General features: G+C 39.1%; 2 protein-coding genes across 2 annotated transcripts; one reads left to right on the forward strand and one right to left on the reverse strand. All coding sequences in view use genetic code 11, as the record gives it.

Annotated features, from left to right (window-relative positions):
• Window positions 1-1492: 1492 nt before the first annotated feature.
• EGR_01829 (Galactosylgalactosylxylosylprotein 3-beta-glucuronosyltransferase) lies at window positions 1493-6131 on the reverse strand (the record flags this gene model as incomplete). The annotated part of the gene is made up of 5 exons (XM_024491078.1): window positions 1493-1559; window positions 2901-2995; window positions 4623-4931; window positions 5647-5881; window positions 5962-6131. 5 exons carry the CDS (start codon window positions 6129-6131, stop codon window positions 1493-1495), a joined length of 876 nt encoding a protein of 291 aa, XP_024354534.1.
• A 774-nt stretch (window positions 6132-6905) lies between these two features.
• EGR_01830 (hypothetical protein) lies at window positions 6906-8011 on the forward strand (the record flags this gene model as incomplete). The annotated part of the gene is made up of 2 exons (XM_024491079.1): window positions 6906-7015; window positions 7906-8011. 2 exons carry the CDS (start codon window positions 6906-6908, stop codon window positions 8009-8011), a joined length of 216 nt encoding a protein of 71 aa, XP_024354535.1.
• Window positions 8012-16636: the final 8625 nt, after the last annotated feature.

The following is a 16636-nucleotide window of genomic DNA, read 5'->3' on the forward strand; positions in this document are numbered from 1 at the left end:
AATTAAAACGGTTTGTTCAATTAAAATCGTTGCACATACTCCACCGGGAGGATGCTTTTCATGTTTAAAAAGAGTGGTGGTTTATTCACTGATTCTCTATTTTTACAAGAAATCGCCTTAAAACTTTTTTGCTTTAATTAGCCCAAGTAGGACTCCTAGAAATACCTAGAAAGGAAAACAGAGGCCTTATCCTTGATTTACCTTTAAACTGCAATGGGAGTTCATCCAAAACTAAACTTATACAACTCGAACCCACATAAATGTTTGTGATCAGACTTAAACAATCCCTAGCACGCAACGTCTTGTCAATGTCTCCGATTTTACCAGTGTTTTTGTTTACGCTTTACAATGCGAGTGATTAATGGGGATTCACGGAGTTCATTTTATGGTTGGCGTTGTCATTATTCCGGATACTTAAGCTCCTACACAGCTACCAAAAGTTAACAATGAAGAGTTTTTCTGGACAAAAACGAATGGATTTTCTTTTGTACTTTTTACCAGCTTGATAAAAAGGAGAGTTGTTTCGGAATAAATAGGAAGAAAATGCAAACCATACAAATAACATTTGATGCCAGTCTGGAGGACAAAATCGCGTTCATTCGCAAAGGTTGTTGCTTGCTGTCTGATTGTTGTCAAATAATTTACATTAAGTCACGTGTAAAATAACTTGGAACAAGAGTAGGAACAACTTGAAATAGAAAATGTTGCCTTAATGAGATTTCTATGGGAACATTTGATATCGGCGTTTATTACTGCAAACGGTTTTTCTAACAAAGCGAGTGTCTACTGTTCTTTAAAATGTGCAATTAAGTATCTGGGATCTGCCAGTCAATGGGGGATTCCAACTTTTCCGCTGTCACATGTTCCTTCAGTGGAGAAAAAAAATGATTGCCTTAACTTTCATACTTTCACTAAATGCACTTATGGCTTCAATTCACACCCAACTAGAGGATTCCGACACAAAGCGATTGAAAATGCCATGAAAACCTAACCAGTCAACAGCCACACAAATCAACTAACCATGCGCTTAAAAACTGTATCGACAGTCATCTTCATCAAAGGGTGAGGCAATGGGAATTTAAATGTTTCGACTGGAAAACCGCTTGAGAGTTGATCCATCTTTATGGATTTATGACGAGAATATGGGCTTTCGTGTGTTGTCTTGAATGCTAAGTAAAACAAACATAAAAACAAATAGTTCCACCTTTTGATCCTCAGTTCGATACCGCGCGTCAGCCTTATGATCCGTTGCTTACGCTGAATTACACTGCCTATTTCATATGAAAATCCAGTCAAACATTCGGCGTAAGTCTGCTCTTTGTACGTATGGTCGTAATAATATTGCTTGCTTCACGAATATTAGTTTCTGCTCCATTTGTTTATTTATTCTGCTTTATTTGTTTTCCAACGTAAACTCCTGCGGATTAAGCAGATTGCTAACGTTATGGACAATGAACCAATTTTGATTACAAGCAAAAGATATCGACTCTGATCATGTACCACAGGGATTCAATTGAGAATAGATCACCATGATCGCTGGTGGGATAGTCATTTCGAAACTAAAAGATAACGAAGAAAACCTCATTTTTGTCTTCCACGCACGCAAACAGTATGGATGCTAAAATAAAACAAAGATGCTAACCAAACGGAGAAGAGCAAGGCTTCTTAGCACAGCTAACCAACCAATGTTCGTTGGATGAATTAATGAAGTTTGTGTAAGGCCATGGAATAAAGACAAGCAGTATGCAGGTAAGCTAGTATTGGTCCACATAGCCACGAGACTCAAGGAGTTTCAGGAAATGATAAACTCTAGAATGAATACCGATAACCAGAACTCATCAAAAGTCACTCTTAACTGAAAGACACCTTTTTCAATTTGTCTTTGATTGAGTGGCTTTATGCAATCTTATTAGCGCTACTCACCAAATTCAATCGGTTAATGGTAACAGGAAAACTTAGGGAGAACACCACGCAAATAGTCGGGGTTGGCAGCTCAATTTCATTTGGTCTTGAATGGTTATCCTACACAATGCAATCTTCTCTCCATGTTATTGTCGATTTTTCGCTCACGGCAAATTGTCTTCAAAAACAAGGATAACGAAACAGAGCCAAACCCCTCACCGGCCTTGCATGAAAGGTTCGCCAACTCTGCAAGCCGAAAGAACTTGGGCCGATTCGTTTTGATTAAAGTAGTGGTACCATCACTACATAATCCTGCGCACACATACCTGAACTACAATGAATTCGTTAGAAAACTAAGTTAATAAATGCCATGAAGACCTAACCAATCAACAGCCACACAAATCAACTAACCATGTACTTAAAAACTATATCGACAGTCATCTTCATCAAAGGGTAAGACAATGGGAATTTGTTTAAATGTTTCGACTGGAAAACCGCTTGAGAGTCGATCCACCTTTATGGATGCATAACGATAATGCGGGGTTTCGTGTGTTGTCTTGAATGCTAAGTAAAACAAACATAATAACAAATAGCTCCACCTTTTAGTCCTCAGTTTAAAGCAGTGGTACGAACACTACGTAATTCTGCACACACATAGCTGAACTGCAATGAATTCATTCGAAAACTAAGTTAATAAATGGTAGCAACTTCATTTGGTAAAAAAACACTTGAGAAAAGGTAGTATTTTAAAGACCAAAAATCAACTCTGAATGATTGGCATAGTTCCATAAAACCACCGACGAATCCAGAAATTGTGCTTGGCTTAAATGCAGGAGGAGTTTGATTGTGGGTGAGGCGCAACAATGTAAATGCCAGCTGACCGGAGAGGAATGCGTGCAGATGGACGCACAACAGCATACGATGTGCGAGGAGGGGGAAAATGAGATAGAGGAATAGGAGCGGTACTGGTGAAACTGATTAGGCGTGGTTGAAGTCACAACTCGCCGGGTAGCATAGTGGGTTGAAAACCGGTTTTCATATTGTCCAAGGCAACGATATCCGGGTCCTTTGTTTGCGTGTGCCACACAAGAATCTGCAAGGAGAGGCAGATGCTTGTAATCAGATGTCGACTAACTGTCTATCAAATGGTGGTCAATCTAGCTAAGGCGTGGACAGAGTCAGTAATCTCTATTCTGACTTATACAATACATGGTTGAAAAAGAATTGAAATACCAGACTGAGATAGATGGTAAGAGCAGTCAAATAAAGTGTGAGAGAAATCCCGGATCACAACTTTGCAACACAACGCAATCTTCCGATCATCTCGAAAACCCATCATTAGTGAGAAGCACCAAAATACAGGACGAAACGTGTTAGCAACAGCAAGCAGAATGGCGCAATTTAATATCACATTTAAAAGAGCAGCGACAAACCAAAAGGGAAGTTGTTTCGGAATCATAATTGAATCTGGATGATTAGTACAATATGTTAGGTCAAACTGATGCGAAGACGTCTTCAAAGGTTCTGATCCACTAACTTTTTCGCCTCCTTCCCACTCCCTTCCGACCTCCTACTCGTCTACAGTACTGCGAGTCCAATAAATGAAACTCTATACGACCATGTAAAATGTCCTAACAATCACATTGAGCAAACTTTATACGGGAAACATATGGACACAGCCAATATAAATGATATTATAAACTATGGTTGCCTCCCATTAGCGCCATTCAATTGTGAAAAATAAGGCCCCAACATAGGCACCATTCGTGGTGCTCTAAAATATGAGAGAAACCAATATGGCCAGCTAACCCACCTAGTGATAAAAACTAAACCAATTCAATTAGCTTAGGTAAATAAGACGCAGCAGAAAGCGCTAAGACTTCCAAAGGCGAAGTGGATTATAGGAACACAGACAGCACAAGCCAAGGAAACCAAACAAAATTATAGCCTCAAAACTCCTTTTTTATCGAAATGATCGGGGGATTTATTTATCTACTAATTTTTATGCAAAAATTCCGTCAGTTTGAGCCTGTGAGCGCAACTCGCAATCTCGCACCCTAGATTAATGTGTTTACAATCGCAAAAGACCCCATTTTGTTAGGCGTTGTGTTTTGTCTACGAACTTTAAATCAGATGCATGAAATTAACAACCAAACTGCCGATTACAAAGTACAAGCACAGTGGTAGGGAGATACTGTAGGTGGTTTAGCTAACCAGTGCCTCGCTTACTCAGGAAAATTTCCTCTAGGCTTTTGTGAAGTGTGAATGAAGCGCGAATAGATAAGACAGCTCTGATAGTTTGTTCATATTGACGGCATATGACGAATAGAGAAATATTTGCGATGCGAAAAAAATCTTAATAATGTAAATGAGCTCAACACTACAATCACTGGAGGAACCCGGCAACGATGTACCAGACTGATGTAAATAAAACCTGAGGTGACAGTACCAATTACTTCTAATCAGGTGCCTCCTTTGACTGGAAATTCTCCCAATTGGGAAGCCCAAGACAGTATTGTGATTTTGGCCATGAAAGAGACCTTTAGTTTATCGAAAGAATGAATGAGATGGAAATAAAAAAGCACACACGACGTGTACGGCAGATCTGGTGTTGAAAAATTAGAAAGGGGGATTTTCTGCATGACCTTATAAATCCCAAAATTACTTTGTCAAGAAGACAAGGAACAAAATAAGACAGTTATGGGTAATTGCAGACATACGCGTTTGCAGCCATCAGCTTTGGGCTCAAGATCAGTGAAATTTCGGAGACCTAGCTTTTTCAAAAAATCCGTTTCCAGCATACCGTAGAGCTTGGGGTCAGCGACAAATTTTGCATCGGGATGCGAGAGAATCAGCTGAAGATTGACGGCGAATCCAGCCATATCGATGGGGAATTCGCGCCAGGGCTTGAAGATGGTCTGCATGCGATAGATAATATCGGGATGACCCGGCTTTGTGACACAGCCCTCCCAGATTAGTCTACCGACGAAAGCTACGGGCCACGTGGAAGCCCGTTTCGTTGTGCGGATCTGTAATTCACATAATCTTACTAATGACATTTTAGTAAATTGCATTTACTCTGTACAGGAATTGTAACATTAGCATCTCAAATAACAAATGATGGCGCAAATACACTGATATATTAGTAATTCAAATGGAAAAGGAGTATAGTAAAAGTTAATAAGGACCCAAGGGTTGTTAAATCAAGTAATACCAGTACTAATTTTTGAGCTGAAATAGCCCAAACGAAAATGAAGGTAAATCCGGAAAAAAAAATTCGGCAGCAATAATATTGAATGTTAGATGTAAGCCGAAAAATTGAAAAAGAAAGACGACAAGTGTGCGGCAAAATAAATTAGACCCAAAGAAAAAACCGTCACGATTGGCGGCAGACAATAAAGTGGGACGCCTGAATTTCCAGAATAAAAACGATGCTGTAAAAAGTAACAAAGTGGGAAAAAACATTTAACGACAAAGCTTAGGCATAAAAGTCCACATCAAAAAGAGTGACGCGCCTCAAAATATATTAATCCCAAGGCAAACACTGTCAAGGCTCACAAAGACCGATAAAGTGCTATTGATACCTCAATGTGCTAGATTGAGAAATGTACATTAAGTTACAGGAGTTGGCATGAAAAAAGTCATACGGGATAAAGCTCTAGTCCACAAAACTCCGAATATAAACACCGATTTCATGTGTCTCCATAGCATTAGAGGTTTAACGGAAAAAAATAAAGAAGGCACCTCATCAAAAAGACGAAGGGAATAGGTATTGTCGTCATCAGCCATGTAGACCACGCCCTCATTTTGACCCAGTTTGAAGTTTTCACGAAGCCACTGTAGCCCACGATTGCGCTGAACAACACCGCGGGCATACCGCCACCGCGGTTGGCCGGGAGGGAGGACCTGCTCAGAAGGTGTCTTCGTAGCAAGCAAGGTAAAGGACACCCCGCATCTGTTGAGGAAGTTTTCAAGTCTCCTAAAAGGCAGAAAACAAAACAGACGAATAAAATCAATGAATATTTGGAGGTGACTCCATAAAAGTCAAATTATACATACGCTGAAGGAGCAGCAGCGTCCTCTATAACAACCCAATGAACATTTTTAATGTGCAAAAGTGTCTGACACATACGTGTTAGTTCAGCAAATTGAACTAAACGATAGTGTGTTGCAGTAAGAATGTAGATTGTTGGCACGGGAGAGTCACTAGAATTTCGCAAAGAAACCATCTTGCAACGGAATAATGATCCGTCATTCGTATTAGGATAAAAAGAATTCCACAAAATAACCCCATAAAATAGGTTTAAAGCGACTGAGACCCATAGCATGAACGTCAGACTAATCCGACTGACTAGAAAGCGCATTGTAGAGCAACACACCAACTTAAATTAGGCACTACCGTTCAAGGTGGAAAGTTGTTGATGTTGAGTTAATAATTACTGATGGATTCAAACGTATTACAAAATGAGTAAATCAAGCAACATAAAACCAAGTACCACAAAATGATAAACTAAGAATTGACTACGCCTCTCTTTGTTACTAAGCATGTTTAGGAAATATAGACTTTTTATATACAGACGTAAATGGCCGCAATTTTTTCTAGCGAGTGATTTTGATAAATTGAAGACTACAATTCGGCTTTTAAAAGGCGGAACCTATGCAAACAATGACACTTTCCAGCCCATATTTCCTATTTTATTTGAAAATAAGTGGGTGAGCGGATACGCTGGGTTATCGTTTCCATTCGTTTGACTGGGACATGCGACCATCTGACCTAATGAAAATGTTGTTTTCCCAATGCTATCCAGACGTTGTAGGTTTTGGTATTATAATCTTCGAAAATCCATGGTACAAGGCTTTAGAATAGCCCAGAAAATACAAGTGGCTGAATACTTTTATTATGCTGCTCTTTCTGCCTAAAATTTTGCTTACTCCGTGCTAGAAGGCGATCTGGATATCGAAGCCAGGTGAGTACTAAGCCGTGTCTAAGGTGTTCAACCTGCATGGCAAAGGCCTTGTTGGGCCGGGGATCTCTGCACCTGGACATCGTGAAGACATCGCATGTGCGGCAGCCTGTGCGCTATCGCGGGCGCTACGAAACCATTGAGCAAGAGTAGTCTTCCCAAGGAACCTCCAGCTCTAATTTTTTATGGCTCCACAGGTAAAATCGAGGCCTGCATTTGTGATGGGCGTAACATCCCACTAAATTATAAGATACGGGGTAATAGGTCCCAACTCTGACTATGTTTTTTGATAGAAAACACAAACAGTCTAAACCAGACAGTTATTCCAAAGTAAAGGAAAGTTGGTCAACCAATGTACACTTTGTGTAAAACTTCGTCAAGACTCACAGAACTTTGACATTTCCAACTTAAAATTGAACAGTAGAAAACAATATGCATCCTCAGCTTCGGAAAACCTAGGTGGTAAACTCAAAAATGATACAGATTTCAAATGCCATAGATGAAACTTTCGAATGGTTTGATGAAGTGATGGATCTTGATTAACCAACCTATAGACAAGCCCCTCACGCTGGGATGTATTTTGAGTTTTTTAAATGCGCCATTTTTAATATATTTTAATCATAAATAGCGCTATAATTTAGCAGAATATTTGCTTCAAAAAGTGCATGTCGTTAGCCAAGCCTACAGAATCCCATTCATTCATTGTGAGACCAAAATCAGGAACGTCTAAGTTATCTTTAGAATACTCGATTAGTAGAAAGTGTTTTATGGAATTCACGAATGCCATGTTTGTTTTGATAGAGATTAATGTTGAGAACTTTTCAACTGTCAAAAGGATATTTACTCCACTACCAACTCAGACATGACTTTTCTCAGTCTTGCTGCACAACAATAAAGACGTTAAGTTTTAAAAAGAAACATCCCCAAAAAAAGTATACCATCGAGGACCTTGGTAATCCTCTCGCAAAAACAATTACCATGATACAAACTGAAGTTGATTAGTTTCAACAATAGCTTTAAATGCTAATCATTGTCCTAGAGCACTTAACGGAATTCGACGCTGTCTGTTGCAGATGGATTCAATTCAGGGTCAATTTCTTAACCCCAGCAACGAAGTCCTTGTTATAGTCGCAGCGATTTCATAGCTAAAGAAAAGTGTCATTCATTTTGACTAGTCATTTACCTCCAATATCGAGGAAAGCCGGTGCTTTGAAATACCCAATTAAAAAATGTCTACCCCAGAGGTGGAATGGACATTGACAGCTTGATTGCAGCTAAACCATGCCGAAAGCTGTAATATTGCATGAATACACAGAAAAGATGGGCTCAACTGCAAATTTAATGTTAGTGGATTACAGACTGAATGGGGAGCGGTTTAGTTATTTAAAATATGTGTTCTAGTAAAATAGTAATCTGATTTCGATCGGTGAAGGAGAAACCAAAGTGATTGCAAGACATAAAGGTTTGTCGAGGTGGAAAAAAACCTTGAACTCCACGACCTGGCATTTTCCGGAAGCAAGTTTGATCTGTAGCTTTTTTTGACTAATCGTAACCGGACGTCGGAAAGTGCTAGCACGGTGAGCGATCACTAACTTACAACAGGTCTACTTATTACCAAGTCCACTAAAATTGAACTTTGCCGGGAAGATTTGGCGGTTTCTTCTCTACGGATATCAGATGAACAATTCAAACACACTGACAACTATTGCATAAGCTGCAAATGATAACAGTCACAATTGTCACCGCCTTAGCCCTTGAGAAATTAATTCTTCCAAAAGTTCTCATTGGACCCTCACAGACAGACAAGGGAAAATTTTAGCCAGGAGACCCTGCCACACCCATAGTAGGTACTGGGATTATACTCCGAAAATCAGTTCCTCTAATTAATCCTAAGTGTTAAAAGTACTTGACAGGAATAAATAAATTGAATAAGCTGAACTACTACGAATTAGACAAGAGAGCTAAAATTATCCACAAACATCACAGGCACAAAAGACAAGTTTACCCTCATCAGAGTCAACTCTGAAAGAGCCTCAAAGCACAATTCTTGCGTTTATAAGATGAGAAAAGGAACGCTTGACATTCGAAACAACTTTTTTTTTTGGATTTCACCTTTGGCAAATCTTATTTCAAAAGTACATGATTCCTATTTGGTACACCACCTCCTTTGGGAAAATTGCTTCAAGTATAGTAATATATGCCATGTAGGCAATCACCAAATGAAAGTCCGGTTTGTGCAAAATATTGCTGTTATCCCTATATATGATTTCATTTTATTAACACCACCTTTTGCAGCACAAACACCAGCTGCATTTAAGAAGAGGCATTTCACACGGCAAAGCGTCGAATGCTTCACATTTTTCACATTATCAAGACTTTGGTAATGTGAGCTGAATTAGTGAGCAGATCCTATAGTTTCAAATGAGCAATCGTGTCGTAAGCGGCGAGATGAACCCCCCTAAAAGGACTTTTATTCACGGTGTGCTAAAGTACATTCGGCAATCACTATTGTATGCTGAGGCAGACAAATGCGATGCACATTCGCAGAATGATTTGTAGAATTAACCCCGTAAGCTTATTTTGTGGATGTTTGTTTCACACAACCCCGCCATCAGATTTGGCACCCAAGCCAAACATTTCTTCTACCATCGAGTTTGCTAAAATCCGCGGAAAATCACGCAAGATTAACCGTTCAGAACCGGTAAAAGCAACTTTAGAAGGGGGCCTAACAGTGTGACTCTGTATCTGCGATAATAAAACTTTGGAATGTTGAGAAAGATGTTGGAATTACTATTCCATCATTAATGTCACAAAACAGTAACATCCTAGGGGAGAAATGAATGCACATGTAGTTTTGCTGCTATCATTGAGATACTTGGCACATTGTTACCCCATTTGAGTCTGTTGTATCCTTCTCAGCACCTTCAGTTCCAACATAATTAGAGTTACTTGAGAGACAGACGGAAGCTAGTAAAATATGCAAACGAAGAAACTGACTGCTTTCTTGCTCCATATTTATTATACTCGAGTATACAGAAATTCTTCTGTCATACATTGTTGTGGATTTACCTTATTGCTTTTACTATTGCAATACATCTGAGTTTCAGGTATATCCGAGATATTCAGGAGGCTTTAAAACGAGATAAATAGATCAAAGTTGGATTTATGAAAGTGCATATATGTGCAACTGATTATTGTCACCCCATTGTTGCATTTCTTTAAAACCTTTTGACTGTGAAAAAATTGTGGATACCACTGCGATTAAAAGTGGTGCAATGATTACAGTGTAATGGCATCTCTGAAACCAAAGGACGCTGTCATAGTTAGTCATTCACATAATATCAAAGGGGATGAAAATTACTGTAATACGTATCACACCTTAGGCGAAACAATGCCGTCTTAATAAACAAATAATTCATAGGTTCCATAGGTAGAATCAAAGGCGCGGGGATTTGTCAAAGTGACTACGTGTGCGTCAGGTACAGGCTGTAAATTCTAAAAAGTATTTAAAGATTTATTCCCAATCTTAGTGTCTGTTTTTCCATCTGCTTTTCCTTGATCAAGGGGATAAAATAAATACCGGATAAAGTTTTGAACTGAAATTTGTGAAGCAGTGCATTGCACAAATATCCGTAGGGACTAATTTCACCATTCGCTGTGGCACATTTTGCGCAGATCGCTAAAGCGAGGTTTAGATCCATTGCGAAGTTTTTGACTGATTAATATGGGATGATTCTTTGTGCCAAATGAAAAAAACTGCTATTATCCTATTTTCCTAAGTAATAAACTCACATGTCTTTCAATGCCCAAGAACTCTTTTGGCCGCGTTGTAGGGAGCTAAGAGCTCTACAAATTCGCTGCAGGAAATGCAATTACTGTTGAGGGAGGACTACACTCGGTACTACCCCATTCCTAGACTGAATTTGAGATATCACGAAAATTTTAATGATCTTATTGATGTAAATGGTAGGCGCTAATGCCTACTTGTGATTGAAAATATCAGCAGTCAGTCCAGCTTTTTTTACTAAAATAAAAATTGCCTGAATAAGAGACAGGGACATTTAACACATTTTATCAAATCCAATGAAAAGCGAAACAGGTTTTTAAGACTGCTCGACACGCATCGTGAACAGATACAACTGACTGCACACATCAGTGGGGAGATTTCTCACTGCACTCATTTTCAGCGGAATAACGAAATATTCTAAAGCCCTTTTGCAAAAGTGATGAGCTGGCCAAACGACAATAACTTAACAACGAAGAAAAGTAAATAAAAATTCCCCTATTTTTAGACTAATGTTGCCTAGGCTTCGTAATAGATCGCCACCCTTATTGGCGAAACAGACTTACCGTCACATGACATAACAGTTGGATAAAGTCAAAAATCCACATTCTGACCACTCCTTTTCTGAAGCCTTGTTACAAAATGTCTTTTACTCCCTATTTACTGGAGGGCTAGTAACTTATGGAGTTGTTTCTAAAGATGTTTACTCACTTTAGAAAAGACTTTCTCCCATTCAGAGACTGCATTGAGTACGCTACCAAGAGAATTAAAGCAAACTGAATATTATCTAGATAGAGAAAGTTCTAAATAACTGCAATATTTTTAGTTCTGAAATCATAAGCATTAATGCAATTGGAAATATATAATGTCGTTTTCAATACGCTATTGTACAACTTTCAGCCTAGTAGCTAACTGCAGCCTTAAATGCGTTCGCAGAAATACTGCAGTGCAAGACAGACCACTTGATTCACTCAATCCCCGTCTTTCCTGTGAGACCACAATTTACAAATTAGCACACAGATCTCAAACATGTCTTGCACTAGGGTAGGACCAACGCAGAAGTGGAAATAAAACTGCAATAGGAATTTGATTGCGTCTACAGCTCCGTTCAACTATCCTTAGGTAAGCAAACAACTTACAAATGAGATTTTTCGAGTACTTCTTGTAAAAAAAGTAGTTATAAACCAGCTACAACAACTTGCGTTACCTAGGTAACCCGTTAATTATTTGTTTAACTCATAGCTTTGCTAGCGGGTCACTTGGGGGCTCCACCTTTGTACTTCCGCTGGCCTTCTGCACGTTGATATTACACAGTCCACCCAGGTTTTTTGTTTTCCTTCGCCTTCAATGAAGTCTCGGAACTCTATGCTTAGAATAATTCATAACCAATGAATAAAGCTGCGCCCGAATATGGGTAAATAGGAAATAAGAATGGCAGTGGTTAAACTGAATATTTTCCAAAAGCAATGTAAAATCCAACAAAAAAATAGGAGGCGAATTATAATAAACGAAGCAGTATGCAAAGGAAAAATGGCTGCGCGAATGCCCTCGTAATTTATTTCAGGAAAGCACTTAGCTGAATCATGACACTGCCAACCCGTTCTGTTTCCTACATTCAATTTGCCATCCAATCATTTGGTTTCGCTAAAAAATATGCTGATAATGTGTTTGTTTCAAAACTCATAGTAATGCTGAGCATCAACCGATAGCTATGAGTTTGGAGCAGAGCGATTTGATAATAAATTACGTTTACTTAGGGCCGAAAATTCGGTTGAAGGGGCCACTGGCATTATACTGCTTTCAGTAAGATTTCGTAAAATGGTGACATTATTTATTTCATCAGTGCACAAGGTCAGTAATGTTTTCATCAACAAAGTAACCCGACGAAGTCATTTAACTGAGCTATGAGATTTTTAGTGTTTCATTGTTTACCATTATTTGCCAATCTGAATAGCTAAAATGGACTCAATTACAGAATGATAAAATTGTGGTAATGTTTTGTTAAAAGACAATTCAATTAAAAATAAATGACTTTAGTGCTAAGTTGAGTTTTAAAATACTCCATAAGAAATAGCATTTCGTAGCGGAATTTTGTGGATGAAGTGTCTATCTGTGACTGGCAAATCCCGAACGCGAAAGTCTTTGGAAGGGGTGAAGGATGAGGTAGACCTATTAATTTGCTGCTCCTGTGGATATGGCTTTGAACCTGAGGTAGCCATGACCTCTTGCCTGCACTTCGCCAAACCCCATTTTTCGGTCATATCAATCTCTGCAGGACACCTGCGACCTAACTGTGCTGTAAGGACGCACACTGGCTGTATTTATACACTGACCTCGCCTGCGCCTCAATCCGATGTTTTTGTGGCTTAAATTACAAGCAACTTTAGTGGAATTTTATTTTCACAATGTCAAGCCCCAGTGGCACATTTACCACAGCTTATGCACATTACAAGATAAAGTATTTTCTTTTTGTTCATAAATGCTAGAGGTATAATTTCCCAAAACCGTCTGCATTCAGCAATTAACACATGTAAAACGGCCATTAAAGATGTACGACATCACAGAGATGCTACAAAGGGTGAAGTAATCAACGGTCCAGATAGCTTAAAGCAAAATACCTCGCAGATAATCTCTTGTGCATGTAATAACACTGTACTTCCGGTTTCGCCGAGCTTTAGTGCCAGTGGCAATGTAGCTTTCTAAGGAATGAATATTCATCGGTGTCCTTATAACTGAACTTAAAATATAAATTTAACAGAAAGCTGTGTCAGACAAATGATGGTTACGCGGGATGTACAGACTTATTCAAGGTCAAGAAATGTAAAAACAGTTAGCACAAAAGGTTTGTCAGATTTTGAAGACCAAAAAACTTAGCAATGCTTCCTTTTGCTATCATTTGGGAGTAAAATTCGCATTGAAGTAGGATATTTACGAGGATGGTCTCTTGTTTTTACCTTATTGAACAATAGTTGAGAGGCTAGCTTTAAGACAAACTGATTCTAAACAAACGCGACACCACTGATTCTGCTAAATTGTTACTGTTTTGCAAATAATGTACTTTTAACCCAAAAAACTGCAATAGTTGGAATTCAGGTCTGTTGTGGTGAGGCGGTAGCTCACTGAAATTACACTCTCCTGCAGTTTTGATAGGTTTAGCCTGCCATAAATATTTATGCGAGAATGAATGGCCAACGCCCCAAAAGCAGCTATTTTTAGCCTCCTGCAGGATAGGTATGCGTCATGAGTGTGCAAAACTAGAGTTAGACACGAGGTGATTTATTGCCCAGTCAGAAGTATTTTACTGCCACGATTGCAGACTTGCAAGGTGGACAATAAAGTTGGTGCCGAGCATTTCTTTCCATCCATCAAAAATATTTGGAACAGATAACGCATTTACTCATATTAATTTAATTAATTAAGGCGGATCATTTCAGTCGGAGGAAGCAGTTTTAATTCAGGGAATTTTTTGCAAATTTATTCATGGTTTTTTAGTTAGGCGCTTTTTTTCCGTGAATTCACACAATGTTTGGTTTTAGATTAAAGTGGTGAGGTGCATAAAAATAGTAAGTAATTACGCCCGTCAAAGTGTCTGAATTCTAGACTCGGCTGGGTGAACATGCAAAACTCCGCGCGTCGGACGGGCTTGGGGCGGGGGACTGCGAGGTGAGGCCAAGTCGGTGGCAAAGGCGATCGTGGAGAAAGCAGCTCACGCGACTGGCGGGCGAACCAATCACCAGAAGGCGATCAAATCACATCAAATTAGGCCAAAAATAGCTGGCCAAAGAAAGTCCACTAAAAGTGTCCACTTGCACGATTTCGAAGGCCGCGTGTCCACAAAAGCAACAGTCACTCCTCCCATTGCCCTCCATTCACCAAGAAGCAAATACTGATACTATTGCATCATATAGAGTAGGACGTGGAGCAAATTCAACTCGGCAAATAAATCAAATGAATTGTAAAAGGGGAAAAATCGAGTGGATTTAAAGTAGATCTAAGTATCCCGATAAGGAATACATACATTACGTTACGGCTGTGTAAAAGGATGTTAGACGATTGATCGTAGAACGCAGAATAAGACTTGCTACTTGCAAATTACCACTGATACATTTAAAACTAGCCTTGAATTAGACATCGGGAGTTTAGTTTAGGCCAGTAGTATTTAAAGTTGACAACACACTTGCGCACAAATACAGTAGAAAGAGCAGGAAATTCGTAATGAGTATTTTGGGATAAGTAATTCACTAAAACCTTCAATGAGATAATTTGCCACCATTATCAAGAAGCGTTCCTATTCTAAAATTACATTTCCTGGTATCAGTGAAACGAAAGTTTGGAAGAACTGCTCGGCAAATTATGCACTTGTGAGCTGTCACCGCAGAGGTGTTCTCACTTTGTCAGGACATGCGCCCGCATCCGTCAGTTCCAGTTAACTTTTTAGGCATATTTCCATTTCATGCGCAGATAATGTTCTTTTCACATTTATGGCAGTTTTATCATCGTGAGTGACCAGGTTTTCAACCAGCAATATCGCTTATTATATGATGTCCTGTTTTGGAGAGAGCTAAAAGACAAGCTTGGCCTATTTACCTATGATATTATGAAGCCTAAAAATCATCTAAGGAAAAGCACAAATTTGTATGTTGCCTTAATGTGAACATTTTTAGTTCACCTGTACAATAAAATAAAGAAATTCTTCACAAAATCAAAAAGCCTTTGATGGTTAACTGTGATTCTGGTTTTTGCCAGCGGGATGGTTTCAAAATGACTATTTAAACAAAAGTAGGCTGGGATTCAGGCTGTTTGATGATGAGGATACCAGATACTTCTAATCATTAATCCGAAGCCTTGAGTTTATTCTTCCGAAGTCGCGTTACGACGAATCATCAGACCGCTTCACCGCTTGAAACAAGTGTGATCCGGACAAGGCGATTGGGTATTCCCTCATGCATTTCGTTGGCCAACAATAACTGTAAAACCCCTGTTCCCTACTTTATTAATTGCCCAATTCGGCATTTCCCATGGTATCTTCCTCAAAAAGGGCGACTTTGGGATTTTATACTTATTTGGCATTTAATCTGTTTGTCTATCCGAGAATTGCGATGTTCGTTTAGTTTTTAAAGGGCGGTAATTTAGGAACGCTACAGTGAATATCCACGGAGCTTTTGAAGATAGAAGTGGATTTCAGTTGCAGTACGACTTACCATGAGGCTTTGAACCCGCTGACAAAACGAATGGACTTATTATTTCTGTCTGTTAAAGGCCTGTCTTAAGATAGTGCCAAATGGTACGTTCAAACTGACTTCAACATTTCACTCGTTTCCAATTCATTAAAAACTTCAACTTACTAACAGCCACTTCCTTAACTCATTTGCCGTTGCCTTTTATAGTGTACACAAACAAATTAATTGGAAACTACATACATGGATGCAGGGGAATGGAGGGGGCAATTTAGGACGAATGAACTTGTTACTGATGAAAAAATGTCAGGGTCTGAAAATTTTGACAACCGTATCTCTCTCAAATTGCAATTTGCTTAAGTTTAACGGACTTACTAATTGTTGAAAGATCCGCTCCTAATGTATTAAAAGTTCAGAATTAAATTTATTGGACAGAGTGAAGCTGATGATTTAAGACAAGCAGCATTCTACCGATAGCACCCAACAGTATTTCCGCTATATGCGAAGGGTGAGTGCGTTGGATGCCAGGAAATGGTTTGGGTTTGTTGTAAGCAATGTAACTTGAAAGTAAAGGCAAATTCACCTAAAAGTAGGCAAACTGGGAATAGACCTAATCCCTCTTCTTTTTTACTGCTGTTTATTCGAGATTCACCAGTTGCCTGTTGAGATGGTATGTAACCAGGAGGGCCACTGCTTGACATAATTACAACAACGGTTCACGCCTTTGCAGGAGGGAACATTTGCATAGACAGCACAAATACCGGTTCTGAGTCAACTTCCATTTGTGACACAAAAGTTAAATTTCTTAC

Source organism: Echinococcus granulosus (assembly GCF_000524195.1).
Source record: "Echinococcus granulosus chromosome Unknown EG_S00007, whole genome shotgun sequence".
NCBI classification, from domain to species: Eukaryota; Metazoa; Platyhelminthes; class Cestoda; order Cyclophyllidea; family Taeniidae; genus Echinococcus; species Echinococcus granulosus.